Source organism: Hemicordylus capensis, chromosome 1, assembly GCF_027244095.1.
Source record: "Hemicordylus capensis ecotype Gifberg chromosome 1, rHemCap1.1.pri, whole genome shotgun sequence".
Lineage (NCBI taxonomy): Eukaryota > Metazoa > Chordata > Lepidosauria > Squamata > Cordylidae > Hemicordylus > Hemicordylus capensis.
Window position 1 is genome coordinate 441,811,742 of NC_069657.1, and position 27,580 is coordinate 441,839,321.

A 27,580-nucleotide genomic window follows, 5' to 3' on the forward strand; every position below is an offset into this window, starting at 1 on the left:
GTCCAGTAATACCCCCAAGCTGCATACTTGCTCTTTCAAGGGGAGTGCAACCCCATCCAGAACCGGTAAAATCGCCTCATCCCGATTGGCTCTCCTACTGACTAACATTACCTCCATCTTGTCCGGATTCAATTTCAGTTTATTAGCCCACATCCAACCCATCACGGCTTCCAGCCCCCGATTCAGGACATCCACTGCCTCCCTAGAATCAGGTGAAAAGGAGAGATAGAGCTGACTGTCATCCGCATATTGCTGACAACTCAGTCCAATAGTATTTAGATCGCTATAGATTGTTCTATTGTGTTGTGTACTATTTATTGTGATGTATACTGGTCAATGACCATAATAAAGATTTGATTTGATTTGATTTGATTTGTTAACCACCCTGAGCCTTTTGTAATAGGTGGTATACAAATGCATTGAATGAATGAATGAACGAATGAATAAAATAATTCTGATTATCTAAGTACTTGGGATTTTTTAAAAAAACCAAATAAGATTTTCATTGAGAGGCATCTGAAGACAATCTATATATTTAATTCACGAAGACATACCATGGCTAATCCCATGCGTGGCAGCTCTCACGAGATTTCGCATACGAGGGGAGGGGGAGAGGAAGGCAAGTGGCTGCTGGCTGGCGAAAGGAAGTGGCAGCACCGGACACTGGGAGAAAGCACTGGGCAGCAAGAGGAAGTGGTGGTCAGGCCGACCACCGCTGGGCAGCAAGAGGAAGTGCCACTCAGCGAGAGGAAGCAGTGGCCAGGATGCCCGCTGGGAAAAGCGCCGCCTAGAGAGAGGAAGCAGCAGCCGCTGGGCGGCAAGAGGAAGCATCGCCTGGTGAGAGGAAGTGGTGGCTAGGGCTGGCTGGCCAGCTACCAAGAGGAAGTGGTGGCCAGGGCTGAACTGGGGCTGAAGGGGGCAGGGAGAATGGCTGATGGGATGGGGGGGAAGACAGGGAGAACTTGGGGCGCAGATGCTCTGCACCTGGTCAGCTAGTCATATATTTGTTGTTGATGTCATTCCGACACATGGTTGATGTATCTGTGGAGGTACTTTTCTATGGAAGTGAACACATTACATGAAACATAAGTTGTGATGTGGACTAAAGTTTTACCAAACTTAGAATCCATTCAGCAAGATTTGATTGAAACGCTGGCTAAAAAGTGTTGAATGCCTCCGGCTACAGAACTATTAATGAGAGTCTCTTTTTTTGCTTCCAGGCAGAAATGGTGGGCTCATGTTGTTAATGAAAATGCATTAAACAGCTTCGCGCTCCTTCAAAATGCAATTCCTGGCATCCCACCTCTATTGAAAGCCACGACTCTGGTAGCCCACACACTTTCCTATTGCTTTAATTCTTTCATGTGGCCCAGACCTCCCACATGGTTCGCCATCACTGTGTGAAAAGGGCAACAATTAATTTCCCCATTTCCAAGGAAACAACAATTCTACAGAGGACTAATTCTAAATGGCTTTAAATAACCCAAGTTGTCAAGTCTGTGAGGATACGATCTGTAGGAGAACATCCATTAAGCTTTCCCATGTTTTAATTCTTTTCCTGACCTAAGGAAGAATTTTCCTGTGGTCCAAATGGAAAAGAAAAGAAAAGAAAAAATCAGTCCATGTTATGCATTCTAAACATTCTCCAAGCAGGAACTGTGGTTTTTTTGGTGATACATTTTGGCAGGAGGCAGATCTCCTACCACCTGGGCAGATCTCCTACTCCCACATGGGCCTGCCCTGGTTACTAAGATAAGAGGCAAGTTTGGGTACTCTCCAAAGACAGTGACAGTGGCTACCATTCTTTCTTAGCAATGACCCTTCAGCTATGGAACTCCCTTCCCTTATTGGTTATCCTGGCTAGAAACTTGATGATCTTTAGATGCCAGATAAAATTGATATCAGCTGACAGTGAGGAGCAGACTAACAGCACTGACTGACTAACTGCACTGGTGAAGGGGCAATTTTTGATGACATCCCCTTCCCCAGTATGTGCCACTTAAAAACATGTCCTCAAGGGTTGTACAACCCCCAGGGACATATTTTTGGGTGGGCTTCCTGAGGAAGGGGAGGTTGTCAAAAATTGACCCTTCCTTCATGCAATGGCAGTTAGTCTAGAAATGCTGTTAGTCAACTCATTTCGGTGAACTGGCACTTCTTTATTCTGAATGTCAGTTATTGTTTTCCTGAGCTTTTAATGAATTATAAATCTGCTTTTAGTGGACCATGGAAGAGTTTGCTCCTGTTGAAGAGTGCCGTTTTATTTCTTGAATTAGTTTATCTTTGTTTTAAACATTCTGAGGCGGGTCTCACGATCCGTGAGATCCGCTTTTTTAGAAACTGCGGGGAGAGCGAGCTAAGCCTGCTCTCCCTGCAGACAAGCGGGCAGGGAGCCCTGGGCGGCCAGATTGGCCGCCCACATGGTTGCCGGCTCCATGACAGAGCCGGCGGGGGTGGGGGAGCGGGGGCTGCGTGGCCCCCGCAAGCCCCAATATTCCCTGCGTGAGTGCGCAGGGCATACAGGGGAGACCCCTGGAGCCGGGAGGCGGCTTTTCGCCTCCCGGCCGGGGATCTACTCTTGAGTAGGCACGGCGCGAAGGCGTGCCGCAGCTACTCACAATTGTAAAAAGCAGGTTTGCGGAGCGCTCGCTCCACAAACCTGCTTTTTACCAGGGGTTCCAGAGTGGGTTGCCCACTCTAGAACCACCGGGCTTGCAGCTGAGCCCGGTGGTTCTGACAATCAGTAAAAATCGGGCTAGCAGAGGCTAGCCCGATTTTTGCTGATCATCAGAATAGCCCCTCTGTGTAAGCTGCCTTGGAAATATTTCATTGAAAGGGACAGGGGATATTTTTTTTTGAATAAATAAATAGTTTTAAAGTAGAATTGGAGGTGGTATGATAAGGAGCACCATTGCTTTTGGAGGTTACACACATTTATTTCCTCTCAACATGCCCGATCAAACACATTCTGCAAACCTTTGACATTCTACAACGAGGAAATGTTGGTGAAAAGCAAATTGAAAAACAGGGTGGACAGCAAATTGGTGATATGAGGCAAAAAGGAAAGAGCACTGAGAACAAAAGGGAGCAGGCACACATTGGCAGGGTTCACACATGACGTGGCATCTGAGGTTGCTACAGGATGCCACAGCAATGAAAGTGAGTGCATGAGAACCCTACTTCTGGTCTCTGTACGATATGCTAAGGTTGGTCGTGTCGTACAAACCAAACAATTTTGGTATATCCTACCTTATTTGCACAGCATGGAATCCGCTTTCTGTAATCACTTCAGATCTAAGTTACTTCCCTGCAGCAAGTAGGAGAGGATATGCTGAGATTGGAAGTTAGGTTCATACAATACGATCGATCTCAGCATATTGTTACCAACATCAGACGTAGAGGCTTGTGTGGTGACAGGTGGGAGCACGTGATCCTGGAGCAGTGGCAACCTGAAATGTTGCCATTACATCTGAACCCGCCCATAAGCAACAAATACCACCTTCCAAGTGGTTCCAGAGTCCTCATAGGCTGTTTTTTTAAACTTATAAAGCCCTGAATGGCTTGGGTCCAGTGTTCCCTCTAATCTTTTTCATCTGTGTGTAGAATGAGTTTTGTTCTGGGAGGAAGTACCAAGGCAGTGTGTGCGCACGTGCATTCAGGGTGGGGCCTTCCTGATTCAACTTGAGCAGGAACTAAAATTAACTGAGTGGACATAAAAAAGTGTGAGAGCGCGCATGGGCGCAACCCTTCGAGCAGTGGTTCTCAACGTGTGGGTCCCCAGATGTTGCTGAACTACAACTCCCAGCATCCCTAGCCCCATTGGCCTTTGGTTAGGGATGCTGGGAGTTGTAGTTCAGCAACATCTGGGGACCCACATGTTGATAACCACTGCCTTAGAGGGAACACTACTTGGGTCCAAGGTATTTAAGAGAATGCCTTCTTTTTTGTGAACCCCGCCTACTGTCAAAATCATCAGGGGAGGTCCAGTTGTGGTTGCCGTGTGGTTGCCGTTTTGGTGACTCAAAACCGGGCCTTTGGAATGTGCTTCCTAACCAAATTAGAGCCTCCCCCTCTCTGGATGTTTTAAGAAAAACCTGAAAACATACTTGTTTAATCAGGCTTTTAATTAGTAGTTTTAAAATTTTAGAGCTTTAATCTATATTTTAAATTGTTTTAAATTGTGTTTGTTTTAGACTGTACACCAGCCAGAGATCTGCATATGGGGCAGTATAGAAATCTGCCAAACAAGCAAACCTAGGCAGAGGTGTTTCTACTCCCTTGATCCTTCTTTGAATGTGAAGGCATAGACTGTCGCTACACAACAATGGTTCAGTGAGTTTCAAACCAGATTTGTTGTGTAGGGACACTTTTGAGATTAAAAACCTGAAAAGGAGTAAATGGCCCCCTGTCCTGTGTTGCTCCTGTCACTAAGCTGCTTCTCGGCTCTTTGTTCAACAGATCTCCCCATCCTTTCACTTTTGTATGCTGTATCCCAAGTCCCTTGTATGGGTTTGTGTTAGGGGTGCCATATTCAAGCTTCCCAAATCCGGGTGGCCTAATTTGATGCGGCAACTAATTTGCATTTTATTTATTTATTTGACAGCTTTGTATACTGCCTGCCACTACCCAAGTCTCTAAGTGGTTTAGAACACTAAAACAAACCAATGACTGCAGAGAAACTGCAGAGCCAATGGCAGGAGGCAAAGCCACAGAACCTTCCTTTCTTCTCCCTCCTTCTCTTCCCTCCCATGTGATCGGATTCAGAGTAAAATCGGGGCAAACTGGGTGACGCATTGTAAATCCGGGTGGAATTTAGCAACTGGGTGGAAAGGAGCCAAAATCCGGGGGCTACCCTAAATTCCAGGGGACATGGCAGGGCTAGTTTGTGTGTGTGTGTTGCCAATTCTTGTGTGTGTATTGCCAATTTCTAACTTTCTTTTATGCTTTGACATGCAACACATTGCTGGTAGGGGGCAGTAACTGACAATGCATTTTCAGTCCATGCCACATCAGCTATATTGGGTTCCCTGCTATTTCGTACTCAATAAGACAAAATGGAGCTGCCCAGACTCTGCTTCCTACAATAAACCTGACCTTGTTGGTTAGGAATGTAGTACAGTATGCAAAATGCAACTTGTAAGTGTCTTTGAGTTTCCACGATGCTTAAAATATCACTAGATGTTAGTTAGGGTTATTTGTTCTGCATTGCTTGTAATTTTATCTGAGGCACTGTGCTGCTTCTTAACACATCTCTCAGTTCTTGAAACATGCGCCCTGGTGCCCTTTAACTTCAAAAATGCCCTTTAACCAGGGCTGTCACCGTTGCGTGTGACTTTCTTCAGTCAACTGCCTAAATCTGTATGGATTTGCATCTATCATAGCATGAACCATCGGGAAAAGCATCCCCTCTTGTGCATAAGACAGGGATGAGCAAACCTGGCCCCCAGGACTGTCCTTAGGGCATGGCAAGCAGGGCGACCACCCCGGGCTCCACTCTGTTAACCCCCATTAGAGTTAACAGGAAGAGGGCCCCACACTGGCTGATTTGCCCTGGGCCCCACACCCTGCCAGGGCTCTCTGTCAGCCCTGCCTGGCCCTCCAGCTGTTGAACTACAACTCCCATCATGCCCATCCACAATGTGTAGATGTAGCTCAACAACAGCTGGAAGGCCAGGTTTGCCCACCCCTGGTGCAAGAGGACGGTGGATGCCTCTTCTAAGATAGCACTAGTTGTCTGTGGTTTTGTTGTCACTACTGCACTTGCATTAGAAAAAATTAAAAAACTGCTGTGTGGTTAATTGGCAGGACCTTTTTAACGGATCAAAAGGTTTCCATCAATTAAATGATTAATCAGCTGAATAGTGCAGTCCTACCTTTAACCTCTTGCTTCCCTAATTTCCAGGGTCTCAAAGGTGGGGTAGGTTAAGTTGGGAGATAATGACTGAACCAGAATCACCCAAGGAACATCGGGGTCCTAGAATCAGTTTCTAATTTTTCCCCTCCACCATAATTACTGTTCTTTAACAGCTCTGTGATAGTTGGAGCTGGCTCCACAACAGGCTCTTTTCCTAACATGGAGATGCTATGCTAGAGAACGTCACTCAGGCGCATAGGAAGCCCCTGGCGGTGTGGGTCCATGCCCCGTGTCTGACATCAGGGGCATGGCCGTATGCAGAAACGGGGCCGTGTGGCCCTGTCTGCAAGGCACTTCAGCCAATGCCAGGTTTCCAACCTGGCTGGGAGCATCGCCATCTTTCCCTGCATCAAAAGGCAGAGAGAGGCGTTCCCAGCCAGGCTGGCAACCCAGCACTGGCTGAAGCACCTTGCGAATGGGGCAGTGGGGGCCCATTTCCGCATATGGCCACGCCCCCTGCATCAGACGCAGGTGGCGTGGCTAGGTTGGATGGGAGGGCCTCTACAGGGAGTGGAGGCTGGGTTCTTTGGACCCGTCTGCACAATGGTGGTGGCTCCACTCCTGACTTCCTGGAATATTATTTCTAACTGTAGCTGGCAGGAGCCCCACCAGAAGAAGAAAAAAGTTGGCAGCTCTTGATGGAAGCTTACCTGCAATTTGCGTCTGAAGCCTTTAGGGAAGGATGGGTTACAAATGCAACAAAGTTTTCCTCCATTAGTCCATTTTTTAAAAATGAAATAGAGGAATCACTTCGATAAGCAAATAACTGTTTGGGATTTGAATTCATTTTACTGTATTAAAGCAAAGTGTGCCGTCAAGTCGATGTTGACTCCAGGCGCCCAGAGAGCCCTGTGGCTTTCTTTGGTAGAATACAGGAGGGGTCTGCCATCGCCTCCTCCCGCGCAGTCTATGAGATGGTGCCTTTCAGCACCTTCCGATATCGCTGCTCAACGACACTGTCAATGAATGACAAGTGATTGCACACGGTTGCAACCGTAGGTATGCACACTGACCTGGGAGTCGGCCAGCCCCACGGAACACAGTGGTAGGACTTCCTCCCCAGTGCACACAGAGGCTTGGGCAAGTGACCCGCTACCCCTTCTGGAACAGAAGGCTTGCCAGTGCCACCTCCGAGTCCGAGTCTATGCAGAGGTGGGGGGAAGTTTCTCCTCCACCACCCCTTGCTAAAGAGCCTTTTTCTCTTAACAAGGAATTCGGGGGGCGGGGGAGAAGCAATGACTGCGCCCCCCCCCCCCCCGCTCTCCTTGGGCTGCTCTCCTCCTCCTCCATAGAGAGAGGGAGCCTAGTGGTACACGCTGGATTAGCTTGGTGGGCGGTCGCTATCCCGTGAAGCTTGAGCCTTGTGACTTTCCGTCGCGGCCTCCGCCAGCTGAGTCTCCGCTCCAGATCTGCGCGGCGCCTGCTCTCTGCCCTCTCTCGCCGGAGGCGTGTCGCTCCTTTTTCCTACACGCATCATGTCCCAGATCCTCATATCGGTGGATTATGAAGTGTTCGGCCGGGTACAAGGTCAGCGGCGCGCCGGAAAAATGGGGCGAACCTTAGTTGTGGGGCGAGGAAAGAGGCGGGGGAGAGGAGAGAAGAGGCTTGGCGAACGTGGCTTTAGTGCGCACGCGTGAGGCTGGCCTCTGCCTATGAGGATTACGCATGCGCGGGCGCGCTTGTAGCCGGGGAAAGCAAGGGGGAAAAGCTGATCCCCGGTACGCATGCTCGAAAGCGCTCCGCTCTGGGCGAAGGGAGGCTGGAAACCGGGAGGAGAGAGCGTCTTGCGCGTGCGCGGATGCAAGGAAGTCACCGCAGGGTGCTGTTGTGCACGCGCATAGGAGTGCAGCTAGGTAGAAGGTTTAGGAAGGGTGACCTCTTCTTGAATACTGTATATGCATATTTATTTATTTATTTACGGTAATATTCCTTATTTCAAGAGGAGCTTTCTCTCTCAAGCTTAAGGATTATTATTGAAAAAGTACCATGAATGTGTAGTACCGTGCTTTACAGTAAAAGAGAGCAGGAAGACCGTTTCCCTGCATCTACGATTCCAGCCCAGTGCTGTTTACGCTGACTGGCAGCAGCTCTCCAGGGCTTCAAGCAGGGATGTTTTCCAGCCCTATCAGGGGACACAAGGGGATTGGAGCTGGGACTTTTTGCGAGCTAAGCAGATGCTGTGCCAGCAAGCTACAGCCGTGTCTCCCTTGTAAACCCCCAAGGAGCTTACAGTGTTGATTTAAATAGCAGTGTTAATTTAAATAATTTAAAACAAACAAACATGTTGTGATGTCACCCACTTCTGAGCAGCCTTAGACTGAATACGTAGCCATTGTACGCAGCCTGCCTTTTAGATGCTCAGTGAATAATAAATATCTTCAGTTATTAATTTTAGATGAAGGAAGGGAGAGACTGTAATAAGTGGAGGTAAGGAATGAGGGAGACAGGAAGTCCACTTGAGCTGCAGTTGGTACTGCCACACAGCTGTCCTGGCTAAGGACTGGACAGTGAACATCATTGTTCCTGCCGTGCATTCACACTTTGCTGTAGGTTGGCTGATTTGCTTTTAATATTTGTTACTGTGTTTTCCGAAGGAGACCCGAAGTGCTAGCAATGGCACCCTATCAAAATGACAAATCAGTACAACAAAATGTAATGGCTGGCATCCTAACTAAATTTACTTGAGGAAGTCCCATTGAAATTAAAAGGACAAGAGCAGCATGTATAACCAGCCCTTTAAATTTTAGTGGGACTTCCTTGAGTAAATTTAGCCAGGATGTTGGCCACTAAAGACTCATAAAAAAACTAATGCCTAATCAGTATCAAAACAGTATTACACATGCAATCAAGCTATTGCATTCAGTAACTATACTAAATAACACAGAAGTTAAAATAGATTTTGGTAAACATTTGATATTCCTTAAAGAACAAATAGTCTTTCAAAGCCCAACATACTAGAAGACTTTCAGGTACTAGGCATGACACCACGACCACCACAGTTTGTATCTAATGAAACAAAGTATGCAATGAAATCAAAGCAACCATGAAACAATAAATCAGATGCAGGGTAAAATGACTTCCAGGGGGTTAGCTGTGTTAGTCTGTAGCAGCAAGAACAACATAGTGTCTTGTGCCATTTTAAAGACTAACACATATATTGCTGCATAAGCTTTCATAGACTAGAGCCCACTTCAGATGTGTGGCACATAATCCTCAGGCAGGTGTGCATGCATGCGCACACATACACACATGTGTATACATACACACATATACTTGCACATGGGGATAGAGAAGTCTAGTCTCCTGTCCAGCTTAAAAGAATACAAGAGATGCATTGCAAAAATCCACAAGTTGTGATACTCTCTTAGTGGTGCTAAGCTACATTTGTATCATCACTTACCTGCAGCCCATCCTGGACATTGACACCTCCCTCACACAGACCTTGGGCTATAGGCCTGTCCTTGCTTACTGGCAGCCCCCTAAAGGCTCCTTGTAGCAACAACAGGGCACAAACACAGGGACCAGATCCCACCGCAACCCTCAAGGCCAACTCTGTCCCCATATCTACTTGGACAACACTGTTACAGGACCCAGTAATGTCAGCTACACCATTGGGGCCCATTCAGTTGCTCATCCTCCAACATGATATCTGCTATTATTTGCCAGCAGTGCCCTTTTGCTGTCTACATCAGAACAGCCCTACTAGATCAGGCCCAAGGCCTATCTAGTACATCATCTTGTTTCCCAGTGGCCCAGCAGATGCATTTGGGTGGGGCACAGGCAAGAGCTAAGGGCCAGTGTTCCCTCTAACAGGGATTCCCAGATGTTGTTCACTACAACTCCCACAGTCCCCAGCCAAAGGCCATTGGAGATACCGAGAGTTTTAGTGAACAACATCTGGAAATCCCTGTTAGAGGGAACGCTACTAAGGGCATTCACTCTCCCCTGCTTTTTCTCCCCTGCAACTGGTATTTAGAGGCATCTTGCCTCTAAATAGGGCAAACAGATCAATTTCTGTACAAAAAAAATAAATGGACAGAAATCCATCAGAAATAGCAGCTTCTAGAATCCAGTATGAGAGCATGTGAATCTCCTAGAACACTCTGGAGCAGATCTTCAGCAGAATAATTTCAAAGGTAGACTAGCATGTGAATCAGCAAAATTAGAATTTATAACAAAGCTTAACACCATCACAGGTTTTGTAATCACCTTATAGAGTTAATTAACTGTTAGGTGTTCTTAGCGCCAATTATGAATTGTTACCTTGCTTACCTTGTGTGCTTTTAAGCTTATCATGAGGCTAGATCTCTTGCAGTTCTTTCTGCACTTGTTTCTGCTGTTTTTGAATGTGTTTCTCTCTGTTCCCATGAGTATATACCTGCCTATTGAGGCTTACGCTTCATGCATCTGGTAAAATGTGCTGTAATCCACAAAAGCTTAGGCTGCATAAAACATAAATAGCAATATGCTTCAACAGATCAGCTGATTACTTCCAAAAAGTAGTATTCTATTTATTATTTTATTTTATTATCAGCTAGCATCTGGTAGAAAGGCAATACATAAATATTTAAATAAATACATCCATGCAGTGCAGTCCTAAGTGTTTATATTTCTGTATAAGTAATTCATTGAATTTAAAGGGACTTGTTTCTTACTAAGTGGGTTTTTGATGGCTGCCCTAGGCTTTGAGGCTGTTCTTCCTTGCAGCCTAACCCAGGCTATGGACCCTTGGACCAGGTGAGGCTGCGTGTAAGAATTGCTGGGATCTGTGGACTGTACCATTTTAAACAGCAAGTGAAGGAGCATATGATTATGTGTTTCTCCATAGAGCCATGTGGATGCACGCTATAAAAATTACTTGTTTTATATGTGTGAAGACTCCACGAATAATTCTGCCATTAGTGTACATTCACATGTGAATGGCAAATAACAGAATGTTGAAAGAAACTGAACCCTTACCCTTCCTCCTAGGACCCAGGGCCTACAACAGCCAACAAATCAGACAAACATGGCTACAAAACCTCTAAATGGCAGCCAGAGATCAACCGAGGCCTGAGTAAAAACGGCAGGCTTCAAACGCCTCCAAAAAATTGGGAGTGAAGTAGTGTATAGAGCTCAATTGACAGTGAGGTGCTTCACACGATTGCTGTGAAGCGCCTCAGTGAGGTTTGCGAGGAGAGCGGACTTAATCTGCTCTCCTTGCAGATGATTGGCAGTGGAGCCCTGGGCAGCCGGATTGGCGGAGCCCTGGGCAGCCGGATTGGCTGCCCACATGACTGCCGGCTCCGTCACAGAGCCAGCAGAGACTGTGGGGATTGGGGGCCGTGTGGCCCCTGGAAGTTCCAGGATGCCCCGTGTGAGTGTGCGGGGCATTCTGGAGAGACTCCTGGGCCGGGAGGCTTGTTTTAGCCTCCTGGCGGGGGTCTCTTCGTGTGTTGCCATGCCATGCCAGCACACGATCAACTAAACAGGGTTAGTGGAATGCTCGCTCTGCTAACCTCATTTAAGGGGAGGGGTACATAGGAACACAGGAAGCTGCCATATACTGAGTCAGACCATTGGTCTGTCTAGCTCAGTATTGTCTACACAGACTGGCAGCGGCTTCTCCAAGGTTGCAGGCAGCAAGCTCTCTCAGCCCTATCTTGGAGATGCCAGGGAGGGAACTTGGAGCCTACATGCTCTTCCCAGAGTGGCTCCATCCCCTAAGGGGAATATCTTACAGTGCTCTCACTTCTAGTCTCCCATTCAGATGCAACCTGGGCAGACCCTGCTTAGCTAAGGGGACAAGTCATGCTTGCTACCACAAAGCCAGCTCTCCTCTCCTACTTTTGGTAGTTTGCTACTGGGAGCCACGCGGCTCCTGTGGCAGCAGACGGCCAGGAGAAATTGGGCTAGGCTCCATTAGCCCAATTTCTCCTGGTTGTGAAATTTCTCCTGGTTTGAGAATAGCTTCAATGAGTTCCATAACCTAGAGGCAATCACCAGGAAAGCCCTGTTCTGTGTGCTCAGCAAATGAACAAAGAGCCTTCTTGGCAGGTGGATAGATTCATCCACATTTCTTAAGGTATCAGGGCTATAAAGATAGCAACCGGCACCTTGATTTGCACCCAGAAACAGATCAGCAGCCAGATCTTCAAGACTGGTGTAATGTGTGCATTGCAAGTGGCCTTAGCTACTAATCTGGCTGCTGCATTCTGCACTATCTATAGTTTCCTAATTGTTTTCAAGAGCAGCCCCATATAGAGCAAACTGCAATAATCCAAATATTATGTGACTAAGGCATGGATCATGAGGGCAGATCCACCTTTTTTTGAAGAAGGGTGTGCAGCTGAAACACCAGCTGAACCTATGCAAAGGCACTCCCAGCCACCACCAGCGCCTGATTCTCCAGGAGATTTACTTACATAACTTTGCTAGTGTGGTGATGAGAATTAAGCTGAAAACCTGATCCTGGGCATATTTAGTCAGAACTAACTCCTGTCACATTTAGTAGAACTTGCTTCGTAGTAAACATCTTTATGATTGCAGCCTTAGCCCACAGGAGCTCAGAATTTAGCACTTTTAAATAGCTTTCAACAGGAAGTTAAATGTTTAATCCTACCACTCTGAAAACAATGGAACCAAGAAGTCCTTGAATTTGACTGGGTTGTGCTGACAGTGTCTCTTGAGTTTTGGCAGCTATCTAAGTTTGTAACTCCTTAGAATAAAACTTTACTTGTTTTAGCCCTTAAGCAATTGTCTCCAGATCTGCTCTCTGAGCTCATTAAATTGGGTTCCTCTGCTAAATAGGGGGTTGACTCAAATTTTCCCCTATAAAAAGCTTCTGCAGGTAATAGATGCAGAGAAGCAACCTGCCTAGAAAGCAGGAGGTTCCAATCCCCACTGGTGTGTTTCCCAGAATATGGGAATCAGGCAGCAGCAATAAATCAGGCAGCAGCAATATAGAAAGGTGTTGAAAGGCAGCATCTCATACTGTGCGGGAGAAGGCAATGGTAAACCACTCCTGAATTCTACCAAGAAAACCACAGGACTCTGTGGTTGCCAAGAGTTGACACCAACTCAACAGCACAACCTTTCCTTTAGGATAGCTATCATTCTCTGCAGCATTTGGGCTGCCTTAGAAGTCAGAACAACCCAGGTGATACATACAGTTGCTCAAAAGGACTTTGTTTCCCCTGAATAGCAGGGGGCTTTTCCTACCAGCTGCTGTTTAAAGTGTTAATCTGAGCTGGAGGTTAGTGTTAATCTGAGCTGGAGGAATCCAGGTTCTAATACCTGCTCTGCTACAAACTCTCTCCGAGACATGCCTCACATCCTCCATATCATATGAGAAAGTGGTGGCCCATGGCTTCATGTAGGAGAGGTCTATCAATAGCTACTAGTCAGAGGGCCACCTCCAGCCTCTAAGGCAGGATGCCTCTGAGTACCAGTTGCAGGGGAGTAACAGCAGGAGAGAGGGCATGCCCTCAACTCCTGCCTGTAGCTTCCGGCAGCATCTGGTGGGCCACTGTGTGAAACAGGATGCTGGACTAGATGGGCCTTGGGCCCGATCCAGCAGGGCTGTTCTTATGTTTCTAGCACCAGGTGGTCTTGGAGGAAACTGATTATCTATACCCATTTCAAACTTGCTTTTGGGCATCCTATGGGGTGGAGACTGCCTTCGTCGGCCTGATGGATTATCTCCAATTGGGAATTGACAAAGGGTGTGTGACTCTGTTGATCCTTTTGGATGACCTTTTGGGTCATCTAGAACAGGGATTCTCAATGTGTGGGTCCCCAGATGTAATTGGACTTCAACTCCCATAATTCCTACCAAAGGCCACTGGGGCTGGGGATTATGGGAGCTGAAGTCCAATCACATCTGGGGACCCACACGTTGAGAAACCCTGATCTAGAAGAGACCATATTACTCCTGTGTTGAAGGAACTACACTGGCTACCGATATGTTTCCGGGCAAAATACAAGGTGCTGGTCATTACCTATAAAGCCCTAAACAGCTTAGGCCCTGGGTATTTAAGAGAATGTCTTCTTCACCATGAGCACCACTGCCTGCTGAGACCATCTGGAGAGATTCGCCTGCGGCTGCCGCCAACCTGTCTGGTGGCTACTCAGGAACGGGCCTTCTCCGTTGCTGCCCCTGGACTTTGGAATGCGCTCCCTGTTGAAATAAGAGCCTCCCCATCTCTGGCAACTTTAAAAAGGGCACTGAAGACACGTTTATTCACCCAGGTTTTAATTAGATTTATATTTTTAATATTGGGTTTTAAATGTTTTAAATGTTTTCAGTGATTTTAATTGTTTATTGATTTGATGTTTTAAATGATTTTAATTGTAAACCGCCCAGAGACACAAGTTTTGGGCGGTATAGAAATATTATTTATTTATTTATTATTTAATATTATTATTTATTATTTATTATTATTTATAAATAAATAAATACAAAAACAGAATTTATGCATCAGGAAAGGCAGGTATTATAACGAGAAATCCATTCTTAGTTGCTGGGTCAACAAGAGACACAAAATCATCTTAAGTAAATTCAGCAGGGGCAGAGCTTCTGAGCACAGCAGTGCTTGGGTGGGACTTCCAAGGGCACTCTTGGGGATGCTATTCACAAGTACAGCATCCCCGTTTTTACAACACCTGGACAGAGCTATAGTTCTTGGTAAAGTTGCCCACTGCCTTAACTATGATAATAAAACTGCATGGCAAAGCTTACATCACTTATGCCTCATGTTTCCTGAAAATGTGCAATATGTTACTGAACTAATTTGAACAAATACTACTTATTAATTCAATTTTCTTTTTATTCTTTCCTAGGTGTGTGTTTCAGAATGGTAAGGCAGCATGAAGTACATCACCTTTACATCACTACTCTATAATATTTTTGAAAATAAAAGCAAGGCATGTGACCTTTGCAGAGACCTCCAAGAGCCTCTGGTGCCAAGGTTTCAGTTGTAATCTGGACAGTTAAGTATTGTGTGTGGGGTGTATGTGTTTTTAATGGAGAGCCTTTTAACAATGCAGTAGAACCCTGATTTTATGAACACTAGTTATATGAATAACCAAATCTCTGAGCCATCTTATCTGGCCAGACGGGGCGGGCGGGGGGGAAACCACACTTAGGTACGCGTATATGAACTTGCACATGGTGCAAAGGCTTAAGGTTTGAGCCTACTGATCTTACTGAGGTCCATACTCAAGAGCGTACGGCATGGAAAGATTACGTATGAGCAACACACCGTTTTTCACGATGACCAAGAAACGCAAGCGAACTGTACTCACTTTCCAAAGCAAAATAGAGATTGTTGAGAGGCTCGAGAAAGGCGAAACAGCAACTGTGTTGGCAGAGGAGTTTGGAATAGGGAAGTCCACCATTTCTCAACTGAAGAAAAACAAAGACACCCTCCTCCATTTTGTCTCGACAATGGGCAGCGAAAATGGCAAGAAGAAGCGGAAAACGATGAAATGCGCAAAGAACTCAACGTTAGAAGATGCTCTCTATGCTTGGTTTTCCCACATGAGAAGTCTCGGCGAGCCAGTCTCGGGCCCGCTTCTGTGTGAAAAAGCCTTAGAAATGAACAGGAAATTGAACGGTAATCCTGACTTCAAGGCTAGCTCAGGCTGGTTGGCACGATTCAAATCTCGCCATGGGATTCACCACCTTGGCGTCCATCATGACAAACTGTCTGCCGACCGGTCAGCTGCTCAGTGCCTCAAGCAGGAGTTCACGGATTTCAAAACAGAGGAGGAGGAGGACTCTGATGCCGAGAGCATTTACAACACCGTCGTCGTTCCTGGCCCCTCCCATTCAGAAGCCTACAATGCGTTAGAAATTGCTCTGCAGTGGCTGGAAGATCAAGAAGAAAGTGACGTCGTGCAACTCCTGTTTTTGAAAAGCCTAAGAGATTTGGCAGCAAAGAAGATAGCCAGTTCTCTCAAGTAAAAAAAATTAGCCCAGGACTTTTGGCAGCCATAAAAGACTAAACGACTTAATTCCCAACACAATCCACTCATTTGACACATAGCTGTTGATGTTGATTATGTACTGTACCACTGAAAAATAAATCAACATAAGCATTTTATTTTCTCTCTTTGACTGAAAACACCGTACCTATTATAATCTGTTTCCTGAACTTTATTTTATGAACTCGTCTATCCTCAATTAGTTCATAAAATCAGGTTCTGCTCTAAACACACAGGACAGAACCATTTTCCTGTTAAAATACAAAGTTCTTCCAACCCCTGCAGGCAACAGAGAATTGTTTTATGTCCTCCAAGCCTTACAGAGCCACTGGATTGATCTTGGCCTAACATCAAACCTATGCTTGCATTTACTGCCACTTAGACTCCGAACCATTCTTTGTATTTCAGACATACAGGTTTATGCAATCTCCCTCTTCCTCTGTCCTCCCTGAGGATCTTGATGCTATTCTAAATCACAGTCTCTGGAGGCAGAGCAGTGTCCCATATCAGGTTCAGTCAGGTGTTTGTTGTTGTTGTTGTTTGTTTTGGGGGGAAACACTGAATCACAGTTTGCTCTAATTTTGTTTTGAAAAGCAACTTCAAGCCGTGTTTTTAGCTCCTGGTTTGAAAGCCGTTCATATACCACGATTAGTCAGAGGGTATTGGTTCAGACATCACTACAAATTATGATTTGGTGTTGAATCTGAACCATCTCACTGTGTATTCCGTCCTCTAAATATTTGTTCTTGACTGCCTCAGTTCCACTGTGAGCCATGTGCAAGAGGTCACTTTTCCAGGTTAGTTTTCCTGTCTTAGGCATCTGCTGCTTATTTGTAGCCAAACCAGTCGTTAGTGAGTATGTTCCCCCACCCACACACCCCCACTCAAACGTTAATAATGTTAATTATTTATACTGAGAGCATTGGTCTACCTAGTTCAGTTTTGTCTACACTGGATAGCAGCACCATCCCAATGATTCAAGAACTGGGCATGTACGCTCCTTCTGTGCATCCCCAAACGATGTCCTCACTTCTATCAAGCCCACAGAGCCTCAGTGGCTCCTAAGAATTGTGTCATCATTTCAGCGACAAGCCTGCCATTGGGAATAAGGAGAGGCTCATGCAGTCATTAGTAGTGGGGGAGGGGCCTCTGCAAGCTTGTTAGAAGTGAGGCTGTGGTTTGGGGATGTACAGAATGAACATATGCACCCCACTTTTGGATTGGTGGAGTGCTGCTCGGTATGCAAGCTAGTTTCTTCTGTTTTCAGCATTAACATTTTGCATGCTTCTCATAAACAGTCAAAGAGTTAGCAGATGGTGGTCCTTGGAGTTAAGCAGATTGTAGTCCATTTATAACAAAAATTAAATAATATTTAAATGTAAATTAAATTACATTTGTACTTATCTTCTGAATAAACTATACTTCTAAATGTATACTAAACATAAATCAATGTTATGAGCAAAGCAGGTTATACATAATTAATTTTTATGCTCCTGAAAAAACAAAGTGACTAGATCGGTAAAGGGTACTAAAAAGAGATATTTCTATTTTCCCCTAAATAGATATTTCTATTTCCCCCTCACACTACAACTTCCATAGATCTTGGGGCATGTGCTGAAGGCACTCTATGCAGCAACTTTGCTGAAGCTACACAGGTCTGGGTACGGATGGCACTGAAACCCTCTTTATGCCTTAAGCTCCATGATGGAAGAAAGTTGGCTGTATGAATGTAGTTGAAAAAACAAATCAGATGGTCCACAGCCGAACCAACTTTTGCTTACTGGAGAAAGAAGGAAGATGAGAAATAGATCTAGATAAGAATGAAAAACTCTGCCGATGATCTTGTTGGCTTATAGGGATATTCAGATTCTCCAGCTATAGCTACAGGGTATGTGTTTGGGAGGAGAGCTGGTCTTGTGGTAGCAAGCATGAATTTCCCCCCTTTGCTAAGCAGGTTGTACCCTGGTTTGCATTTGGATGGGAGACTATGTGTGAGCACTGTAAGATATTGGGGCCGCTCTGAGAGGAGCATCTGCATGCTTGCATGCAGAAGGTTCCAAGTTCCCTCCCTGGCATCTCCAAGATAGGGCTGAGAGAGACTCCTGCCTGTAACCTTGGAGAAGCCGCTGACAGTCTGGGTAGACAATACTGAGCTAGATGGACCAATGGTCTGACTCAGTATATGGCAGCTTCCTATGTTCCTATGGGTGGGTATGTCACAGTTTGCTGCTCCCAGTGATTTCTCAACCCAGGAAGGACCATTGGTAAGCAAAAGGGACTGGTTCTCATCACCGACAGCTGGGCAGGAAGAGTATCCATCCAGGCTCCAAGCCCCATGCATGCTCCAGAGAAGGAGGAGGGGAAAGTGATTGTGTGCTAGCTGCAGTCTGGGTAGGGAAGCGAGGGGTGTACTTTTCCTCCATCCTTGGTACAATGCTGGGTTTATGATGTGTGTTGGCTGTTGCTGCTGTCCTCAGATTGCAGCTAGCAGATGATGGAGAAATGAGGAGAGCTGGTCTTGTGGCAGCAAGCATGACTTGTCCTCTTAGCTAAGCAGGGTCCACCCTGGTTGCATATGAATGGGAGACTTGATGTGTGAGCACTGTAAGATATTCCCCTCAGGGGATGGAGCCACTCTGGGAAGAGCAGAAGGTTTCAAGTTCCTTCCCTGGCATCTCCAAGCTAGGGCTGGGAGAGACTCCTGCCTGCAACCTTGGAGAAGCCGCTGCCAGTCCGTGTAGACAATACTGAGTCAGATGGACCAATGATCTGACTCGGTATATGGCAGCTTCCTAAGTTTCTATGATCACTTCCCTTCCTCCTACCTTGATTTCTGGCAACTGTTCTTTGACACTGCATGACCTTTTCTCAAGAGCACGCACTGGGCTTGGAGCCTGGCTGGATGCTGCTCCCACCCAGCTGTCGGTCGTGAGAACCAGCCTAAGAATGTATTGGCGCAATCCCTACATGTGGGATGTCCCTAACTAGTTCCCACAAAGGTCAGGTCAGAGACAGAATTTAATACACTTGTCTACATCCAGCGATGTCTGTAATGGAGAGCCAAACGATATACTGTGGTTACTTAGGCTGCTATAGCATTAGTCTGAAGGACCATTCTACATCGGAAAACATCTGAGGGGTGGGGGTACTTCTAGCAGTGAGATGGGGTAGAATAAAATGTGTGATCCTTTCCCTGCTATTTTTATTTTTTAAATACTGTGATTCCTGTCTTTCCTCCAAAATGCTCCAGGTGATATCCATGGCCCCCCTTCCTTTTATCCCTATGACAACTCCAGGAGGTAGGCTAGGCTGCGAAATAGTGACAGGCCCAAGATGTGGTAGCAAGCATGAATTGTTCCCTTAGCTAATCAGGGTCCACCCTGGTTTGCATTTGAATGGGAGAATGCATGTGAGCACTGTAAGATATTCCCTTCAGGGTATGGGGCCAATTGGGGAAGGCCACATACATGCAGAAGGTTCCAAGTTCCCTCCCTGGCATCTCCAAGATAGGGTTGAGAGAGATTCCTGCCTGCAACCTTGGAGAAATCGCTGCCATTCTGGGTAGACAGTACTGAGCTAGATGGACCAATGGTCTGACTTGGTGTATGGCAGCTTAGTCCTTATGTATCTAAGAAGATTCACAGCTGAGAAGGAATTTGAACCCTGGACTTCCAGGTTCTGTTCTGACACTCTGGGTCCCCACCACTGAACATTAGTTTACCCCCTGAAACTTTGGCACTCTGGCTCCTTTTCTCTCTACAAGACTTCTGACCCATCTGTATGGACTGAAACTCTGGGAGTGTGATTTAATTTGGCCATGTCAAATTATAAGTAGTGTGTGCCTTTGTGGAATTCGCCACCCACTGCCCCCCCACCATTGGATGCTAGAATTCTGTACTAATCAAATGTTGGATTCTGCAACTAGAAATGATGCATACTTGCACGTTCTTTCCATCAAAGAAATAGTGCTTTACTTCAAGGATTGTTACTAAACATAATGAAGCACATATAGTGATTCAAGAAGCCTCTGGGCTTTTCTCTTCCCAAACGTGGTTTTTGAGTTCAGCATCTGATACAACTGTGAAGATCTATTGCAAAGAATCTACCACACTTTGAGGTCATGGAGCATTTCCAGGGGCGTTGGGGGAGGGGTCAGCTAAAATTGCCTGCTGCAGGTGTGCATGCTGCATAATTGCAGAAAGCAACACAGCTACCAGGCAGCACCAGCACTTTGCAGGGAACACTGGTGCTTCCTTACGCCACAGGTTGGCCAGAGAAAACACACATTATTCTCGCCCCCTCTTGAAAAAGTGGTTATTTTTACTGTTGGATCCAGAACAGGCAGAAAAATCTGAGACAAATGGCTGCATTCAGATGCAACAGCAAACTATGGTTTAGTGGTTTCCCACGTGTAAGGGGAGGAGATTAGAAACTACGGTTTCTGGTTTACCCTCAAAACATGATTTGGATCTTTATTTGCCAGTTTGGACAAAATGGCAATCTATAGTGTCCCTCAACCAGCAATGGAAGGTTCTAGTCACCCCTTTTCTGGGGAGGAAGGAGCTGGAGGACAGGTGCATCATATCACAATAAACCATGGTTTGACAGTATGTCTGAATGCAGCCAGTAGGGCTGTTCTCATGATCGTTAAGTGGGTAGGACAAGTGTCCTACCCAGTTTTGGGAGCTGTGCATGCTTCTGATTTCTGATTGTGTGCGAGTTAAAAGCTAGGTTGGAGGAGGGGAAAGTGACCCTGTGGGCATTGTCTGACCCAGCACTTTTACCCAACATATTACCAAGGTAGGAGGAAATGCTATTGGAGCCTGCACCCACTTCTCACAAGATCATTTTCCCTTCCTCCAATCTAGCCTTTAACTCATGACCAGAAACCAGGAGTGTGCACAGCTCCCAAAACTGGGGTGGGGTGCTCATCCGACCCTGTTAATGATTGTGAGAACAAGCCTAGTGCATTCTTGTGCTTTGGCAGAAGGGATGCACACGAACCAAGGTCCATGCACTAGTTTGGCGCTGTGGGGAGGGAAGTGGTGAGTGGGATCTTTTAAAAAGAGGAGAGCAGGTCCTTACCTGCTTTCCTCCACCGCATGCAGCTTCCTGCTGCAATGGTGTTGCCCCCAAGAACCAGCACGTGGCGCCGGCACGCACATAGTGTCTGCACATGTGCAGTTCCCATTTGCGTGGTTAGCAACACCATGCTGACCATGCAACTGGCGCCCGCAATGCGCATATGGCATATGCATGCGGGCACCATGCACAGGTTCATGGGGGCAGTGCTGTCGCAGCAGGAAGCTGCTTGCGGCGGTGGAGAGCAGGTAAGGAACTGTTGTTCTCTTTTTTAAAGATTGTGCTCATCGCTTGCAGTTCACCACTCCCCTCTCCGCATCGCTGAACCAGTGCATAGGCCTCGATTCATGCACATCCCTATTTGGCAGAAAAGTAGATCCCAAGGGAGAAAGTCATAAAAATCAAATAGAAGCTTCGGGGTGGAGCTATTTGAGGCACAGAGTAAATGTTGTGTGTTTCTTGTTTTTGTTTTTCCTCCTAAACCAGTACGCAGAGGAAAAAGCTAGGAAAGCAGGAGTAGTTGGCTGGATTAGAAATTCCAGCCAAGGGACGGTAACTGGCCAAGTTCAGGGTCCTGAAGATAAAGTAAATGAGATGTAAGTACACTTTTTTCTCCATGTGTGCTGGCTTCACTAAATTGCCAAGTTTGGTTAAACTGCGTTAGCAAATTAACAAAGAGCGACCTTGCCAGATTGCATGGGAAGATGTAAAGCACTTATCTGGGGTCATACAGACTTTCTTCTAGGCTTGAATGAAACAGCATGCTCTCTAGATGTCTTAATGAACAGAAAAGAGATGAAATGAAAATGTGTCAGAGACAGAATTTGCCCTTTAAGTCCACAGAACGTCTAGTGGTTCCCTCCTCAAGGGCAAATAACGATTGCATGTGTGAATTCTGAGCATGTCCAGTTGCCACCCACCTAGCTGGGGCGAAGAGCACAGACTCTGAAGAGGCTTGGACACCAGCAACAGGACACCGCAAACCCATTTGAACTACCTAAAGCCTGCCCAGCCCCTTAGGAGGAAGAGCTGTGGATGAAAGGTCCCTAGGAAGCTAGGAAAGGCTATGTTTTCCAAGAAACTTCAAGGCTTCCTATCTGGGATTCCCTTGCCTTGCCACCCTGTTGCTTCTGGCGTTCTAAAGCACAGCAGGAGAGTCTTTATGCATGACCGGTCTGCATTCTACTGTGGTCTTCCCCGGGCTAAACATCTCCCTCAAGGTAGGTTTTGGAGCCTGTTGAGATCTCTACTGCTTGGAGTGCTTGCTAATCATAACTTGGGCCTGCACCAATGGATCTCTTATTCACAAGCTGGGCTTAAAAACTGGATATGGTCTGTCTATGCACCTACATGTGACCATAAGCCAAGTTGTCCTAAACAAAGGTGTTCCTGTGTGGACCTGTCTGTGTTCCATGCCTGATCTATAGGAAGTGGTAGCAGGAATGCAGGATCAAGAATGATCAGAATGATTGACATTATGAACGCATGGGTTCCATAATGTTCAAGGCTGTTCCTACAGAAATGTATGTATTATTCTTGTCTGCCTACTTTGACGCCAAGAACACACTGTCTTAGATACATGGATATTTTGCAGGTGTAACGTATTGGGAATCTGCCCAGACATTTAGGAACCAGGATGATGTGTTGATGTGTTGTGGAATGCTATTGACTGGTAGTAATCAACATCAATTGGAATTGGTTACTGAGAAAGCTTTTAGCTAATATATGTGTTAATGTCTTGCCTTTCTGAAAAAGAATTTGAACAAGCCTATAAGGATACCATCAATAGGGTATTACAATAATTATGATTATCTATCTATCTATCTATCTATCTATCTATCTATCTATCATCTTTTCAACAAACAACTCTCTTAGTAAGTTACACAGCAAAAAGAATTAGAAAATTGCTCCTGTCCCAAAAGGGCTCACCATCTTAAAACACATGTACACATACCCAAAGGAGATACCAATAACAGCTACTGGGAGGGACGCTGTGCTAGACTGAATGGAGGCAACTGGTCTCCCACTCCTACATATAAAGGAGCCACTGCTTTAAAAAGTGCCTCTTTGCTCATAATAGTAATAATAGTAATATTACTACTAATAATAAAGATCTCATATCAGTCAGCCCAGACTTTAAGATCTGCTATAAAGTCTCTGTCCTCCAACCTGCTATTAATAGAGATTTGGTAGGTATCAGAGGCAGGGCCTTTCTGGTAGTGATGCCCCAGTTCTGCCCAGTCGGCTCCCACTTTTGCTCATTTTAAGCAGAAGGTGAAATCCTTTTTATTCCAGATGGAGGGTTTTACTGACTGAGTTTTGTTCTTCTATTGCTTATAATTTCACTGGTTTATCATTGAAGTCTTTACTACTTGTATTGATTTTGTGATGTTGATTATTTTAAAGTTTTATCATTTACCATATTTTGGTAGCCAATTTGATATGTAGATTAAAAATGTGATATAACTATATGAAATGAAACAATTACACAATAAATACACAATGAACCATTGCAACAGAACAATTTGTAGATCAAAAGCTAGTTCTCAACATTTTGTCATGCACTCCAACGTGGTCAAGAAACAGGGCTATTCATGGAACATATGTTATTAGAAGGGCAGTAGTGTAGGAAGGACATGGGCAGTTGCTGAGCTGGCCAGCGGGAGAGGGGAGGTGGGCGGAGGTGAGCGAGGTGGCCCTTGGCAGGCTGAGGCGGTTCTGGACAGGACGGTGATGGTTCTTCAGACCTGTCCGCCTTATTGTAGTTCTGCCCCTGTATAGAGGACTCTAGGAGAACCAGATTGTGTGCTAGGAAAACATAAATCCTGCAGCCTGCATTGATCATAAAAAGGGAACACATTTGCAACATTGTTTTGCATCATTTATATTCAGTGTATATAGCTAGATAGATAGTATAAATATATAGATAGTATAAATATATATAATAATTATAAAATAAATCTATATAAAGAGATAGTATAAATATAGATAGATAGATAGATAGTATATATATACTACCTATCTATCTCTCTATATTTCTCTTAGGGGTACTCGTTGCTAATCCCATGCATGGCAACTCTAGTGAGAGTTCTCAAGCAGCTGCCTGATAGCAATGAGGACAGGCGGGAGGGAAGAAAATGGCAGCAGCGGCAGTAAGCCAGTTGGCCGGGCGGTCGGCATGCAAAAAAACCAGCGGTGAATGGCGGTGGGTGGGTGGGGGAAGTGGTGGCGGGCGGGCGGGCAGGCAGTGGGGAAGCAGTGGGGGAAGGAAACGGTGGCGGGGGGGGCACAGCGGCAAACTAGAGGCACAGTTGATCTGCACCCGATCCAGCTAGTTCTACATAATTTGCTCTTGTTTTGAGCTCTGTGAGATTATTTACTTACATTGCATTGAAAACTATCTATCTATCTATCTATCTATCTATCTATCTATCTATCTATTTTTACATTTATATGCTGCTCTTCCTCCAAGGAGCCCAGAGTGGTGTACATAATTAAGTTTCTCCTCACAACAACCCTGTGAAGTAGGTTAGGCTGAGAGAGAAGTGACTGGCCCAGAGTCAACCAGCAAGTCTTATGGCTGAATGGGGATTTGAAATCGGGTCTCCCCGGTCCTAGTCCAGCACTCTAACCACTACACAAAGCTGCGGTGACTCCAAAGGCTCTTGGCAGTTTACAAAAATGTTTTGTCAATGTCAATCAAAACTGCATGTTTTGATTGACTGATTCTCAAGGCAGCTTACAACAGGTATTATATTATATTATTACAAACAAAAACCCATATATGCCCAGACACCCTTAGGCCAATGGTTCTTGAGTGTGGCCCTCAAAGGCCATTGTGGCTAGGGATGATGGCAATTGTAGTCCAACATCGGGGGGGTTGGGGATGATGGGAGTTGTAGTCCAACATCGGGGTGGGTGGGGATGATGGGAGTTGTAGTCCAGCATCTGGTGGACCCAAGTTTGAAAATCCCTGCCTTAAGCCTTGCTTCTGCAGTCCTAGAGCAACTGAAAGTTAGAGTTCTTTTTGGCATGGGGCAGAAAACAGACAGTCCCAACAGCTGTTCCTTCCTTGGTTAATTGTTGAGTGTCAGTCTGGTCCTTCTCTTGGCTTCCTCTTCTTCCTGGGAGGCAGGTCATGCAGCTTCCCATGGCCCTTACATAACATTTTGACCCTGCCCTCTCAATGGGCGACCTTTCCATTAGGCAAGGTAAGGCAGTTGCCTCAGGCAGCAGATTATGGGCCCCTAATAGGGCAGTGGGATGCCCCTTGCTGCTGTAATCGGAGCAGCTCTTCACAACCAGTCTGACCCTTGCAAGCTTTGCAAAGAGCACCTCCCCTCATACTCCTTGAAAGCTTGCAAGAAACATGAGGAGAGAAGGCTGCTGGCAAACTTCCTCCATGCCACTTTCAAAGCTTGCAAAGGTTGGCTTTGGAAGGGAATTGCCCCCCACCAGGTTTGTTATGAAGGGTGCTGATCATCCTCTTTTGGGACCCTCAAGGCCTGGCTATAAAGCAGGCAGTTTCCCAAGAAAATCACAAGCGCAGGCTTAAAAATATATAATTTATATTCAATATATATAACTGAATACAAAGTAGAGGCTTGACTCTGTTTGAAAACATGGGTATTCCCATGCTACACAGAACACACAAGATAGTTCAGGTGTCTGGGTGCTAAAACTTACAGTAACTTCTGTCTAGACTGATTACTTGACTATATGTATATATACTATACGGGTGGTTCCCAACCTGGGGTCCTCCAGATGCTGCTGAACATCAACTCCCAGCATCCCCAGCTACAAGCTGGGGATGATGGGAGTTGTAGTTCAGCAACATCTGGAGGAATCCAGGTTGGGAACCCCTATACTATACTGAGGCGGAATGGGGGAACGAGGGTTGGAAAGGGGATGGAGAGTTGTCAGGGAGAGAAAAAGATAGACAGAGTGATATTGGGTAAAAGGGTAGGAGCAGATCCATAGGAGGAGTGAGTCAAGGAGGGAAAGGGACCCAAACAAGTTTAGAGGAGTAGGATCCATAGATCCAGAGAAGAAGAGGAGGAAAGGAAAGGTCAGACCCAAAAGAGGTCAGGTAAAGAAGGGAGATTGAGTTGGTGAAGATCCATGGAAATAAGCAGAGGTAGGGAGGAGGAGAAATCCAAACAGGTTCAGGTAGACAAAATAACTTAAGAGTTGGTTTGGAGGTCTAGAAAGGAGAGTGGTGGAAATAGACAGTGAGGCCCAAATGAGTTCGGATAGTGGAAGTGAGTCAATTAGAAGGACCAGAGAAGGGAGCAGAGTGAACAGAAAAACCCCCCGAACATCTTTGGATAACAGAGCTAGGAATGTTTGGGTCGGAACCAGGGGCGTAGCAAGGTTGGAGTGGGCCCAGAGACAAGATTTTAAAATGGGCCCTCCTCACGGAAGCTCAGCTCATGAAGTAAGGAAATCTTTATATAGATATATCCTATGTGCCACAATAGAACATCATTCTAAATTATTTTTTTTAAGGTTTTGTAAATTTGTGGACGATGCAAGTCATTCAGTGGTACTAGAGAAAGACCTGCTGTTCTGGTAGCTCCAGGTCTTAACACTCACGTCAGGAGGATGAATACAACTGAAGGAAGCCTGGGCGGGTGCGTGGCTGGGGGAGTCAATCATGTGACTTGCCTCTGGGGGGCCCCCAAGGCAGAGGGCCCCCAGACAACTGTCTCCCCTTGCCCTATTATAGTTGCATCCCTGTGTGGAACAGCTTTGTTCTCTGGATGGGGGGCTGTGGCTTGGCTCTCCTCCATCTATGGAGCAAACACTGGGGCAAGGTTATGCCTATGAAGGGAGGTTGCTTGGAATGAGGCAGTGAAACCTAAGGTGACCGTGGTATTGCTCGTATTGCTGAGAGGCCACAGACGGTGTACTGAAGGTCCATACTGGACTGAGAGGATTGAACAGCTAGAGGCGGAAAGGAGAGGGAATGTGGCAGAGGCCACCCGAATCGAAAGGGACACTGAATTGGTACCCCAGGCTGGGGAAATTGGCTGGAATTCATTCTCCAATCAGGCAATAAAAGCCTAAGGGAGAGCCTTCTGACTGCAGCTCACACTCTCATGAGATAATGGTCCGTAGGAGGATGACTCTTGGTCTTCCTCTTCAATACTCCATTTAGGTCCACCGTTTGGTTCTTCCAAATAACCGACCAGAGTGGCCCATTTCTCTTAATGGACCATTTCTTATGAGGCTGTGGTCTTTGGGTGAATCTTTAGTTTGGGGTCCCTATGGGTGCTCTCTTTTTGCTTTGGGGAGGGTTTGATTGCCCTCCCCACCTGGAAAGGAGTAAATCCCCTTTTCCACTTTTTCTGGTGAAAATAGATCTCTAATGATCCAAGGGGTGGGGGTGGGGGATACAAAATCCAGGCTTAGTCTCCCTTTTTCCTACAGTAGTTGCTGATCAGACCTCCTTCAGAGGCCTCCAGAGGAGAACTGAATTCGTAACAGCCCATCCCCTACTTCTCAATAGGCTGTTGTCCAGTAAACCCTGCCCCTCACTCTGGATTGGGCCACAGGGATTTGATCATCCCGGGCTTTCTTCCTTATTTGGAGAAGCCCAGTCTCCAAGCAGTTACT

General features: G+C 46.0%; 1 protein-coding gene across 5 annotated transcripts in view; it reads left to right on the forward strand.

Annotated features, from left to right (window-relative positions):
• The window catches only part of ACYP2 (acylphosphatase 2), a 131,343-nt gene that overhangs the window by 27,888 nt on the left and 75,875 nt on the right, over window positions 1–27,580 (forward strand). The window contains exons 1-3 of one of the 5 annotated variants that reach the window (XM_053245794.1): window positions 7,197–7,441; window positions 14,735–14,751; window positions 21,449–21,558. In XM_053245794.1, the coding sequence (XP_053101769.1) occupies window positions 7,390–7,441; window positions 14,735–14,751; window positions 21,449–21,558 (179 nt within the window). In that variant the 5' untranslated portion in view covers window positions 7,197–7,389. Of the gene's footprint in view, window positions 1–7,196; window positions 7,442–7,653; window positions 7,768–14,734; window positions 16,000–21,448; window positions 21,559–27,580 lie in introns of those variants that run through there. The other 4 variants (XM_053245802.1, XM_053245764.1, XM_053245775.1 and 1 more) reach the window with 4 other exon arrangements.